The sequence below is a fragment of the Fusarium redolens genome, assembly GCF_020744475.1.
Source record: "Fusarium redolens strain MPI-CAGE-AT-0023 chromosome Unknown BKA55scaffold_7, whole genome shotgun sequence".
Lineage (NCBI taxonomy): Eukaryota > Fungi > Ascomycota > Sordariomycetes > Hypocreales > Nectriaceae > Fusarium > Fusarium redolens.
The window spans coordinates 2,216,795-2,228,272 of record NW_025763670.1 but is presented as its reverse complement, the minus strand read 5'-3'; the positions used below and the strand labels follow the sequence as shown (position 1 = coordinate 2,228,272).

The 11,478-nt window shown below is 49.0% G+C and overlaps 5 protein-coding genes across 5 annotated transcripts; 4 read left to right on the top strand and 1 right to left on the bottom strand.

Moving 5' to 3' along the window:
* Positions 1–46: 46 nt before the first annotated feature.
* BKA55DRAFT_643287 (iron transporter) lies at positions 47–1,311 on the top strand (the record flags this gene model as incomplete). The annotated part of the gene is made up of 4 exons (XM_046197176.1): positions 47–334; positions 381–823; positions 866–1,064; positions 1,108–1,311. The coding sequence occupies exons 1-4, from the start codon at positions 182–184 to the stop codon at positions 1,309–1,311; spliced, it is 999 nt and encodes a 332-aa protein (XP_046050490.1). The 5' UTR covers positions 47–181.
* An 88-nt stretch (positions 1,312–1,399) lies between these two features.
* Positions 1,400–2,752, bottom strand: BKA55DRAFT_727449 (uncharacterized protein; the record flags this gene model as incomplete). Its single annotated transcript, XM_046201154.1, has 3 exons — positions 1,400–2,334; positions 2,379–2,601; positions 2,699–2,752. 3 exons carry the CDS (start codon positions 2,750–2,752, stop codon positions 1,487–1,489), a joined length of 1,125 nt encoding a protein of 374 aa, XP_046050489.1. The 3' UTR covers positions 1,400–1,486.
* Positions 2,753–5,319: 2,567 nt separating this feature from the next.
* Positions 5,320–7,553, top strand: BKA55DRAFT_567266 (amino acid/polyamine transporter I). Its single transcript, XM_046192714.1, has 3 exons — positions 5,320–5,683; positions 5,733–6,837; positions 6,885–7,553. Exons 1-3 carry the CDS (start codon positions 5,608–5,610, stop codon positions 7,270–7,272), a joined length of 1,569 nt encoding a protein of 522 aa, XP_046050488.1. The 5' UTR covers positions 5,320–5,607; the 3' UTR covers positions 7,273–7,553.
* Positions 7,554–9,647, top strand: BKA55DRAFT_567263 (uncharacterized protein). Its single transcript, XM_046192713.1, has 5 exons — positions 7,554–8,334; positions 8,377–8,563; positions 8,608–9,018; positions 9,061–9,178; positions 9,224–9,647. Exons 1-5 carry the CDS (start codon positions 7,851–7,853, stop codon positions 9,578–9,580), a joined length of 1,557 nt encoding a protein of 518 aa, XP_046050487.1. The 5' UTR covers positions 7,554–7,850; the 3' UTR covers positions 9,581–9,647.
* A 122-nt stretch (positions 9,648–9,769) lies between these two features.
* Positions 9,770–11,437, top strand: BKA55DRAFT_356429 (uncharacterized protein). The gene is made up of 3 exons (XM_046185826.1): positions 9,770–10,498; positions 10,540–10,659; positions 10,702–11,437. The coding sequence occupies exons 1-3, from the start codon at positions 9,959–9,961 to the stop codon at positions 11,356–11,358; spliced, it is 1,317 nt and encodes a 438-aa protein (XP_046050486.1). The 5' UTR covers positions 9,770–9,958; the 3' UTR covers positions 11,359–11,437.
* The last annotated feature ends 41 nt before the right edge of the window (positions 11,438–11,478 follow it).

The following is an 11,478-nucleotide window of genomic DNA, read 5'->3' as shown; positions in this document are numbered from 1 at the left end:
TTTAGGGCTTCTCTTTGGACAGAATTTTTTTAGGCTGGTTTGATTTGACGGTCATACGATCAAAGTGGACATCGTGTGACCCTTGGTTTAAACCCGGTCGAGGCAGAGACGAGCTTGGCAAGCGGTTATCGGAAATTCTGTTATCTGATCTTTCTGATCTTTCATCGTCAACATCGTCAAAATGCTCGATTTATTCTCCGTGCCCGTGTTCGTCGTCGTCTTTCGGGAGACCCTCGAGACAGCTATTATTGTCTCAGTGCTGCTAGCTTTTTTGAAACAGACGCTTGACGGATCACAGCGCGATGCTGGGATTTACAAGACCTTGCGCACACAGGTACGTTTGACTGAGTGAATTTAGCGTACAATAGCTGATTCTTTAGGTCTGGCTTGGAACGGCATCAGGTCTTGCGTTATGTCTTATCGGCTCTGGTATAATTATCGGGATATTTTATATCCTCGGTAACGATACCTGGGCTGATCATGAGTATTACTACGAAGGAGTGTTTTCGCTCATTTCAGCCATCATCATCACCATCATGGGCGGTGCATTGCTACGCGTGGGTAAGATGGAGGATAAATGGAAGGCAAAGTTGGCAAAGGCGATTGAGACACCGGTAATGGCTCAGGGAAAACGAGCGTGGTTGGTTAATCTCTTTGAGAAGTATGCCATGTTCGTATTACCCTTCATCACGGTTCTTCGTGAGGGTATTGAAGGCATCGTTTTCGTTGCGGGTGTGTCATTCTCCGCACCCGCTTCTGCCGTTCCTCTCCCCGTTATCATGGGATTGATGTTGGGCGGGCTTGTCGGATATGCTCTCTACCGGTAAGTCAGTGAGTCAATTGACGAACGTGTCTAACTTGTCAGGGGCGGTTCATCTGCGAAACTTCAATATTTCCTCGTCGCTTCAACCTGTCTTCTCTACCTCGTCGCAGCAGGTCTGTTGTCCCGCGCAATCTGGCTCTTTGAACAACAGCAGTGGAACAAGGTTGTCGGCGGTGATGCCGCGGAACTCGGAGATGGTCCTGGATCGTACGATATCGACCGGAGTATCTGGCACGTTAACGTGAGTAGCCTCCAACGTCTCGCGAACCCTACTGACAATCCAGTGCTGTAATCCTCAGCTCAACGGTGGTGGAGGATGGGCTATTCTGAATGCTGTTGTTGGATGGAACAATTCTGCTACGTATGGATCCGTCCTGGCCTACAATCTGTACTGGGTTTTTGTCATTGCGCAATTTTCCCTCATGTCGTTCAAGGAGGATCACGGGCATTACCCATTGCTCAAGGAGGAGGACACAAGGACTGATTAATGTGTTATTTGATCCAGTAAATACATTATCCATCGTGTGCGCCCAGATACTGTCTACATGTCCTTTTGGCCGTCTTCGCCGAAGCGTGCGCCTTGTCGAGTGTAAATAGCCCACAATCGCTTCACTTGCTTCACCCTCTTCGCCAACTGTTTTCTCCAACCTCCCCAATTGTCCTTCAGTCGTCGTATCGCGGCTTCTTGCGAGGTCGTCCAGGTCCACGTGCAGTCTTGCGCTTCTCGGCAGAAGCGCCGCTAGCCAACTGCTTAGCCTCAAACTTCTCCAGCTCACCCGGTGCGATCAATCGCAGCTTATCCTCCTGCTCCCAGGTAGAGTCGTTTTGTTTGTATCCGACCCACTGGACCTGATAGCTGCTGCGCTTCCTGCCAGCGGCGGGGATACACTTGAGAATCTTGAAGACGTGGTAAACGTCCAGCTGGGTCGCCTCCTCTCGACCGCCAAGCTTCTCCCAGTACTTGTAGACGAGCGTGGGAACCTGCTCTTGGAGACTCCATTCCGATTCCCAGGTGGATTCGCCGCCTTCCCATTTGACTTTGATGTCGACGGTCGAGTTGTCGGGGTCAACGCGATGCTCGATGAATTCGTCAATCGCAACGTCTTCCTTAAAGCCGGGATTGGCTGGTTTAGGCGCATCGCCGTTGACCTCAACACCGTTCACTTCGTCCCCATTGAGCTTGTCGCCATTCTTCTCTGTACTCTTTTCGGCGTGTTCGGCGGGCGAATTGGAGACGACGGGGTCAAACTTCTTCGCGGGTGTCTCTGTCTTGGGAGTGCTGACTTTGGGGGTTCCGCGCGGAGTGCCAGCCTTGGGTGTGCCGACTCGAGATGAAGTTCGTGGGGTTACGCCTCGAGGAGTTGTTCCACGGGGAGTGCCAGTTCTCAACGCAGGAGAAGCCTTGGTAGTGTCGGGCTTCTCGCGATGGGCCAAGCCATCTTCCTTAGAAGGAGTCTCCGCAGTCATAGCGTCTCGGATCTTTAACGGGGAAGCTGGAAAGTCGTAGGGATCTGAATTGTCAGCGGAAGCGAGGATATGCGATAAGGAGAAATACCTTTGTTGGGTGATACCATGACTATGCAGCAAAAACCACGATAGTCGCGATGACTTTGCGATTGTTCGCGTTGAGTTGTGTTCAGTGGTTGTCGTATTGCGTCACTGTAAGTTGCTGGTCGCAAGTTGAGCGTGGGCGCGTTGACCGGCAACGCGTTGATATGGGGCTGTGACGCCACAATCAGCCACCACGTTTGCTGACTGTATATCGGCAATTGATACGGCTGCAGGCGAAGACATGAAGAGAGTTTGCAAGGTGATAGAGCTGATGTGAATGTTATCTTTGTGCCTATAAATTGCTAGTGTGACTGATTCACTGACCGTTAAATGGATCAGCATGCAATTTGGACCAGTACGGGCCATGCCGCTTGTCATAACTGATGCGTCATCGTCAACAACACACTGTCCCTGTCGACACCTCCCAAGCTTGCCTGTTCTTATTGGTAGTGATATAGCTGGCATTTGGTGAATGTTCCCAATGTCAACAATCGGCATTATGCGACGCACAACGATGAATTGGAGAGTCAGCAGTGTAGTCCGGCATCCTCGGCACACACACGAGGCTTTGGGAAGTGACATGCAATCACATCTCAATGTTCAAAGTCACATAGAATTACTTCATCGACCTCACCATGATCATTTTCATCGTCTTGAAGGTTTCGAAATCTTACAATGCTGATCCGCAATGTGGTGGCGGCTCCGGTTCATGTCATGAGATCAAACAGCGACAGAGCTTGACACTTACCCTATCTGCTAAGATCTCCAAACGTACGATTCAGCACTCGATTGAATCAGATGAATTTATTGGTCTGTTTTAGCCAGTTTTGTATGACATTTGAAGCTGTAAGTTGTTTCCCAGTTGATAGTTGAGGCTCACCTGTGTCATGATGGCACTGACCTGTTCCGCCACGCAATCCAGCCAGGTTCCAGACAAGTTCAATACGGCAGCATTTCTTTTTCACTCAAACGCTCAAACTCCGGTAGGTAATTGTGACTTGGTAGAGCGAAGTACTTATTCTGCATATTTGGTTGAAACTTGAAGGGCGAAGCATGAGACCATGAGCTCATGATAAGCTCTTTGTTCTTGTACTCTTGTCAATTAACTAAAACAACACGCACATTATGAACCAATCATACACAAAGACCTAATTTCTCTTTATTAGAAGTAACTTGCGTAACGAATAGGTTCAAATCACCTATATCCTCAGTGTAGCTATACTTTTGGCTCAGTTTGGTTTCCATGCATGATGGGCCAGGCACACCACTTGTGAGTTTGGCGGTTTTCTCAGGCTCCGAAAGAGATACCAGCTCACTTTGAAGTTGTTTCATTATTTATGAGATGCACATCCGTCTAATTAAGTGGTGTATAAACCATATGAAGAATATTGATGTGCTTGTGTACTAGAGAGCTTCAAAGTAGACAAGCAGGCGCTAAGGTCAGTTGGTGCTGTCAGTTTTTCTTTTGATGATATCAAATTCACACAATGTATAGAGGGAGAAAAATGTTCCCCAGTGCTGATTTGTGATTCAAAAGCTGTTGCGTATTCCATGATTGCAGCATTCACGTGCGACACAACTAATCCGAAGGACGAGAGCCAAGTTTTGCATCACAGACTCAACGACACCACATCGATTACAATAGCGAGTCTTTTAAGTATAAACTCTATGACTCAAAAGGATATTGGTGGATTCTCCGGCATGTCAAAACCACAGCTGCAGGGTAAGATCAAAAGCGACATCAACGCATGCAGCCACTCAGCGAAAAGGAATTGGAAAGGTTCTCCCACTAGTGAAGAAGCACTTATACGCCATCGGATCAAGTAGCCGGGAGATCATGCTAGGTTAATAGCCGCCAGGCAAACTAATGCCACCCACATTGTCAAGGATACAGTAGTGTCGTTCTCGATCGCAGTCTCCAGTGGGGAGATTCGTGATAGTGGACACGAGATCATGTAAGAGTTACAATATCCAACCGCTGACCGTGGGATTCTCGATCTTTGATCGGCATTTTCCAACTCTGGCGATGACTCTATTTAGTGGCTGAATTGCAAATGATCGTCTCTATGATCTGAGTTCCAGATCATCTTGGCAAACAACATTCACGGGCAACAAACACAGAATAGGCAGTTAATATCTGACATATTTCATCCTTCTTACAGCTATTCACGTGAAACCCGGTTTAAAGCGTGTGAAAGCGAGCAAAAATATTAAGTTAAGGGACAATCCCTTGGCCCGGGCACGTCATCGGCCTGCACCCAACAACAAGTTAGCTCAATATAAGCAAACCAATAGCTCAACAACTCACTACACAAAGCCAAGAAATACCACGAAATGTCTTGAACTTTTGTTCAAGCTATTGTAGATCAGGCAGGTGAGCTTACTTGACGTGGTCTGAGGCAAAAATGGTGATATTATGGTAGCTCCCGTGTGGCAAGCAGGGATGTTCGGGGAGTACGGCCTTATGGGTTAGGAACAGGCTGAAAGGGAATGAGTTTATTATTATTGTTTAACTGCCTTGGGAAGTATGTGTGTTCATCACGCAATGCCTCGGGGAGTCTGGAGATGTCACACGAGGCGGTACTCCCTGTTACAGCTGGCCAGGATGAGCGTGGGATGTAATTTTCTTCACAAGCAGCCACTTCCATCGAGTAAATCTGATCCTTGGCCCGGGCATTTGATTGTATACTTCAGACTCTCAAACAAGAGTGTCCACACCTAAAATTGGAAGGTAGTTAAAACAAAGACCTAAATTGAGCCTCAACAAGCCTCAATCCCACGAGTCTGGATTCATATCAAGCGGCGCGATGCCCGGGGAGACTTTTTCTTACCCATGCCAAGTGTGGACCAATTGTGCACCTTAGCCAAACCTAATTGGCCGCATGGAAATAAGCGTGCGATCACCTCAGATCGCGTCATCGTCCCAGTCACTCTAAAAACACCAAGCAAAGATTTTCATGACACATTAGCTGCCCACCAAGAGCTTCACCCCATCCACTATGTGGTGATGATTGGTGGCTCACCGAATGGCACGATTCAAGGATCGTGCCGTTCTGGCGGCCTTCTAGACTTTTGAGTCCGCTGCGCTGTGGATCACCCAAGGTTTTAATTTTTGCCTTCCCATGGGGATTGAGTTATGGGGGAGAATTTGGTATTAAAGGGGATGGGGACCCCCTTTGTTGGAGACGGTTCATCAGAGATTGGGTTTTGTTTTGAACAACTGAGTCGGAATCATGAGTAACGACGATCTCAAGGGTCTTGAGCCCAAGGCTAACAAGACTAACTATGTCGGTTCAGACAGTGAAGAGGGTATGTCTACAATGACAATACTACAATGAGAACATGACTGACTTTACAGGCCGTCTTCAACATGCCGCCGAAAACAAACGCCAAATTGGAGTCTTGAGCGCTTCTATGCTCATCTTCAACCGTGTCATTGGAACCGGTATCTTTGCTACTCCCGGCTCTATCCTCGCTCTTCTCGGCAGTCCAGGTCTCGCTCTCATCATCTGGGTCGTGGGTTCCATCATCGCCGCTGCTGGCACAGCCGTTTACCTCGAATGGGGAACCGGTATCCCCAAGAACGGTGGTGAGAAGAATTATCTCGAGTTCATCTACCGCAAGCCCAAGTTCTTGGTCACTGGCATCTACGCTTCGTACATTATTCTCATGGGCTGGGCTTCTGGTAACTCTGTTGTCTTTGGAGAGTATATCCTCCATGCTGCCAATAAAGAGGTTGATCGTTGGAACCAGCGTGGTATTGGTCTGGCTTGTATCACCACCGCGTTCATTATCCACGGATGTGCCCTCAAATGGGGTCTTCGTCTTCAGAACGTTCTCGGTGTTATCAAGCTCGGTATCGTCTTCATCATGATCATCTGCGGTTTTGTCGCCCTTGGTGGTCATCTCAAGATTGATGAGAAGCCCAACAACTTCAAGAACGCCTTTGACGGTACTACTGGCAGCGCTTATGGTGTTGTCACTGCTCTGTACAACGTCATCTGGAGTTTTGTCGGTTACAGCAACGCCAACTACGCCCTCAGCGAGACTCGCAACCCTGTCCGTACCCTCAAGATCGCTGCTCCTACTGCTATCATTTCCGTCTCGATTATCTACATCCTCGTCAACATCGCCTATTTCGCTGCCGTTCCCAAGGCCGAGATCATCGCTTCCGAGCGCCTCGTCGCTGCTTCTCTCTTCCGCAATGTCATGGGTCCTGCTGCTGAGCGCGCCATGTCTGTCTTTGTCGCTCTGTCTGCTTTCGGAAATGTCCTCAGTGTCATCTTCTCTCAGGGTCGTCTTGTCCAGGAACTCGGTCGCGAGGGTATTCTGCCTTTCTCTCGCCTCTGGGCTAGCAACCGACCTTTCAACGCTCCTCTCGCTGGTCTTTTTGAGCACTGGGTCATTTGCGTCATTGTCATTCTTGCTCCTCCTCCTGGAGATGCCTACAACTTCATTCTCAAGTATGTATTTGCCTCTACTCTGTTTGCCAACGTCGCTAACCAATCAGCCTCATCTCTTATCCTCTTGCGATCGTCAACACCTTTGTCGCTGGTGGTCTCGTCCATCTCTACCTTCACGGCGCAAAGTACAACTGGAACCCTCCGATCAAGGCAACCCTCCCCGTCACCGTCTTCTTCCTTCTCAGCAACATGTACCTGGTGATCGCACCCTTTATCGCTCCCGACGACCCCAGCCAGAACCAGTACAAGAGCATGCCCTACTACATCCACTGCGTTGTCGGTATCGCTATCTTGGTCGCTGGTGCCTTCTACTGGCTCATCTGGGCTGTCATTCTTCCCAAGATTGGTGGTTACAAGCTTGTTCGCGAGACTCATGTTGATGAGATTGATGGTTGGGAGTCTAACCGCTTCCATCGGGAACCTATTAACAAATAATTGTAATTTGCTTTGAGTTGTCACCGTTAGACTAGATTAATACCCAAATTGCTGTTTGTTCAACACAACAATTGACTTTCACTTGATGATCTTCATGGTCCACAAATAACCGCAATGCTGCATGTACTTGAACTATGACTAAGAATGAAGTACCGTGTATGCAACTGAGGGTCTGTCAATAAGAGCCCCAGAGTGGGAGTCGCGTATGACTTCACTCAGAATGCTTTACATCGCCTTTTGCTTGGGTACCCTGTATTGCTTCGGCTGTATAGGATCAACTATGATCCGGTGGCTTTGAATCAATCGCGAAATCAACACCAAACACCGCGTTCCAACCAGCCTAGATTATCACGTTCATCCAGATCTGATTCTTCCTCACACCCGAAGCCGATCTGTATTCAGGGTCCGGCCCGCTCAAGCACATCGGTGCCAGTTCTCCCGCCGAAAATGACGTCTCACCGGTCCTACTTCTATCCCCGGTCGCCGCGCCCTCGGATCTACAATTACCCCCGACACTCTTCTTTAAACATATCACAAGTCGCAATCATGACTACACCAAACAAAACATCACAGCAATCATGTCGAAGCTACTAAGACTACGGGCGAGGCCAATTACGTGGGGAAGCAGCTTCACATCGCGCCAATTCAGCACAACAAGACCTGCGCTGTCGGTGCGGGGGCAGTCGAAGCTCTTTAGAGATGCCGATGCTGCGGTTGCGGATATCAAGAGCGGTTCAACACTGTTGAGTTCAGGGTTTGGACTCTGTGGAGTTGCGGATACACTCATTGGAGCGTTGAATCGGAGAGGTCGCGATTCTCTCAATTCGCTGACTGCTGTGTCGAACAATGCTGGTGTTGAAGGCAAAGGCGGTTTGGCAACGCTTACAAGCGCTGGTCAAGTAGATCGCCTGATCCTATCATACCTCGGAAACAATAAGGTGTTGGAGAAGAAGTACTTGACAGGCGAATTGGCTATTGAGCTTTGTCCTCAAGGAACTCTAGCTGAGCGCATTCGTGCTGCTGGCGCTGGCATTCCTGCATTCTTCACACCAACTGCAGCTCGTACGTTGTCCGTCAATTGATTGAGCGAAGCTGACAAGTTAGACACCCTTTTGCAAGATGGTGAAATCCCTGTGCGACTGGACAAGTCTGGCGCTGTTGTCGAAAAAGGTCGAAAGAGAGAAACACGCGAGTTCAACGGTCGAACATTTCTCATGGAGACAGCAATTGAAGGCGACGTGGCTATAATTCGAGCTTGGAAAGCCGATAAGGAAGGAAACTGTGTATTCCGGTATGTCTGCTCAACCGACTTCTCAATTGATGCTAACGGATTAGATACGCAACAAAAGCATTCGGACCCATCATGGCAAAGGCCGCGAAACTCACAATCGTCGAAGCCGAAAACATCGTCGAAGTTGGCGCAATCGACCCCAACGATGTAGACCTCCCCGGAATCTTCGTCGACCGAATCGTACCATCTACGGCCGAGAAGAATATTGAGGTTCTCAAGTTGAGAGAGGAGGGATCAGATGGACCACCCAAGGCTACGAATGAAGCGCAAGAGCGACGAAATCGTATTGCCAGACGAGCGTCCAAGGAATTGAAGCCTGGATACTATGTTAACTTGGGTGTTGGAATTCCTACGCTGGCTGTTTCTTTCCTGCCTGCCGATTCGACTGTGCATATTCAGTCTGAGAACGGTATTCTTGGAATGGGTGCTTATCCTACAAAGGATGAAGTTGATCCGTATGTTAGCTGTTCCTGTTTGAAGCGTCGCTAACAAATTAGTGATATCATCAACGCTGGCAAAGAAACAGTCACCCTTGTCCCCGGCGCATCCGTCTTTGACTCCGCCGAGTCATTCGGCATGATCCGCGGCGGTCACGTCGACGTCTCAATCCTCGGCGTAAGTTCCCAATGCCCCATCCCACTTCCTCACTAACACCCTTAGGCCCTTCAAGTCAGTGCCGTCGGCGATTTAGCCAACTACATGATCCCAGGCAAAGTCTTCAAAGGCATGGGCGGCGCAATGGATCTCGTTGCAAATCCTGACAACACCAAGATCGTCGTCGCCACCGAACACTGCGCCAAGGACGGCTCATCAAAGATCAAGCAGCAATGCACGTTGCCACTAACAGGTGCACGTGTGGTAAGCACGATCATCACGGATCTTTGCGTGTTTGAGGTAGATCGTGAGCAAGGCACACTTGCGCTTACGGAACTTGCGCCGGGGGTTAGTGTGGATGAGGTTAGGAGTAAGACGGATGCAGACTTTGCAGTGGCGGATGATTTGAAGCCGATGGAGTAATACCAAATAGAATTGTGATGATGAACTTTTGTATCGATACAATTAAATGACCTTTTGTGTGATGAATGGAACTTTTGAGGATTCGTCATTGAACCCTGGTGGCTTGGAATAAAGTTGGCTCCGCTGCGGGGAATAGATTAAGGTTAGGAGTCTATTTGGGCGATCGGCAGGGCGGTTGAACGGTTTGTTGCGCCATTGATACCTTGTTATAGCGAAGATGAGCGCCAGTGCCGATGGGGAAGGTCCTGGATTGATTTGCTGGGCAGGTAATGATCATCTGCGGTGCTCAAAAGTTTGCCCGATTACTGTCGCCAAGAATGAGGAGATGGTTTAAATAACAGTGCAGGTTGCACGTAGTTCAATCGACACGCATCAATCATGAGGTACTCAATCGTTTCCCTCCTCACCCTCGCCTTGGGCGCAATCGCTGTTCCCAAGACTGAGATCAAGTCTTATGATGGCTACAAAGTCTTCCGTGTAAACACCCACGGCAAATCCGCCATCAAAGAGAAACTCACCCCAGTTACTTTCGATGAGTGGGAACATGGCTACCAACACGTTGACATTGTCGTCGCACCCAATGACATCAGTGCCTTTGAGAGTCTGAAGCTTGAGTACACCACTCTTCACGAGAACCTCGGCACTTCAATCACGGGTGAGAGCGTGTCCCGCAAGAAATGGAAACGTCAGGCAGATGATGATTCATGGTTCGATGAGTTTCACAACTATGAGGATCACATTGACTACTTCCGTGACTTGCATGCGCAATTCCCGAATAACTCAAAGCTGGTGTCGTCGGGAAAATCGTACCAGAAGAGGAATATTTATGGGCTGCATCTTTGGGGTGAGGATGGTCCTGGAAAGCCTGCTGTGCTTTATCATGGAACTGTTCATGCTCGTGAATGGATTTCTGGTCCTGTAAGTACATCGTCCTGTTGAGTTTCGTCGCTAACCTTTAGACCCTCGAATACATCACCCTCCAGCTTGTCAAGGGCTTCAAGAACGGCGATGAAGATGTTCAGTCTTATCTGAACAAATACGACTTTTACATCTTTCCCTTCGTCAATCCCGACGGTTTTGTAAGTTTTGCACTCGTATTGACGGATCAAGCTAATTGTTAGGTCTACTCTACCACCGCTGATCGTCTCTGGCGAAAGAATCGTCAACCTCCTCCTGCCACCGCAGCCAACCAATCATGCTACGGTCGCGATATAAACCGAAACTGGGAATTCGGCTGGGACTCCAACAAGCGCGGTGCTTCAACCGATCCCTGCTCTCAAGTTTATCGCGGTGAAAAGCCCGCCGACACCCCAGAGAACCAAGGTCTCGACAAATTCGTTCGTCAGCTTCGCGATACCGTGGGTATTGCGCTGTACATCGACTGGCACAGCTACGGACAATACATCCTCTCCCCCTTCGGATACAAAGAAGATCTTTACGCACCGGAGCTTGGAAAGTGGACCAAGGCTGCTGCGCTGGTCAGTGAGGCTATTCGCGAGAGCACAGATGATCACACGACGTACACTTTTGGACCTAGCGGTGCTGTTTTATACGTCACTACTGGTGCTGCCCCTGATCATGTTTATAGTGTTGGAGGAGCGAAGTTCTCGTATACTATTGAGCAGCGCGATACCGGTGAGAATGGTTTTGTTCTTCCGCCTGAGCAGATTAGGCCGAATGCTGAGGAGCAGTGGGCTGGACAAAAGGTGCTGCTGTCGCTGTTGGATGAGACTTTCTTTGATGGAAAGGGTCCTGCTCTTTACCAGGGACAGACTTAGATGGAGGTGGAATGTTCGTTTCTTGTATATAGTTGAGAAGTCAATTGAGGTGGCGGAGGACGCCCAAACTTTGCGGTCCTTGAACGTTGAACTTTACAGCCATTCCGAGATCGAAACAGT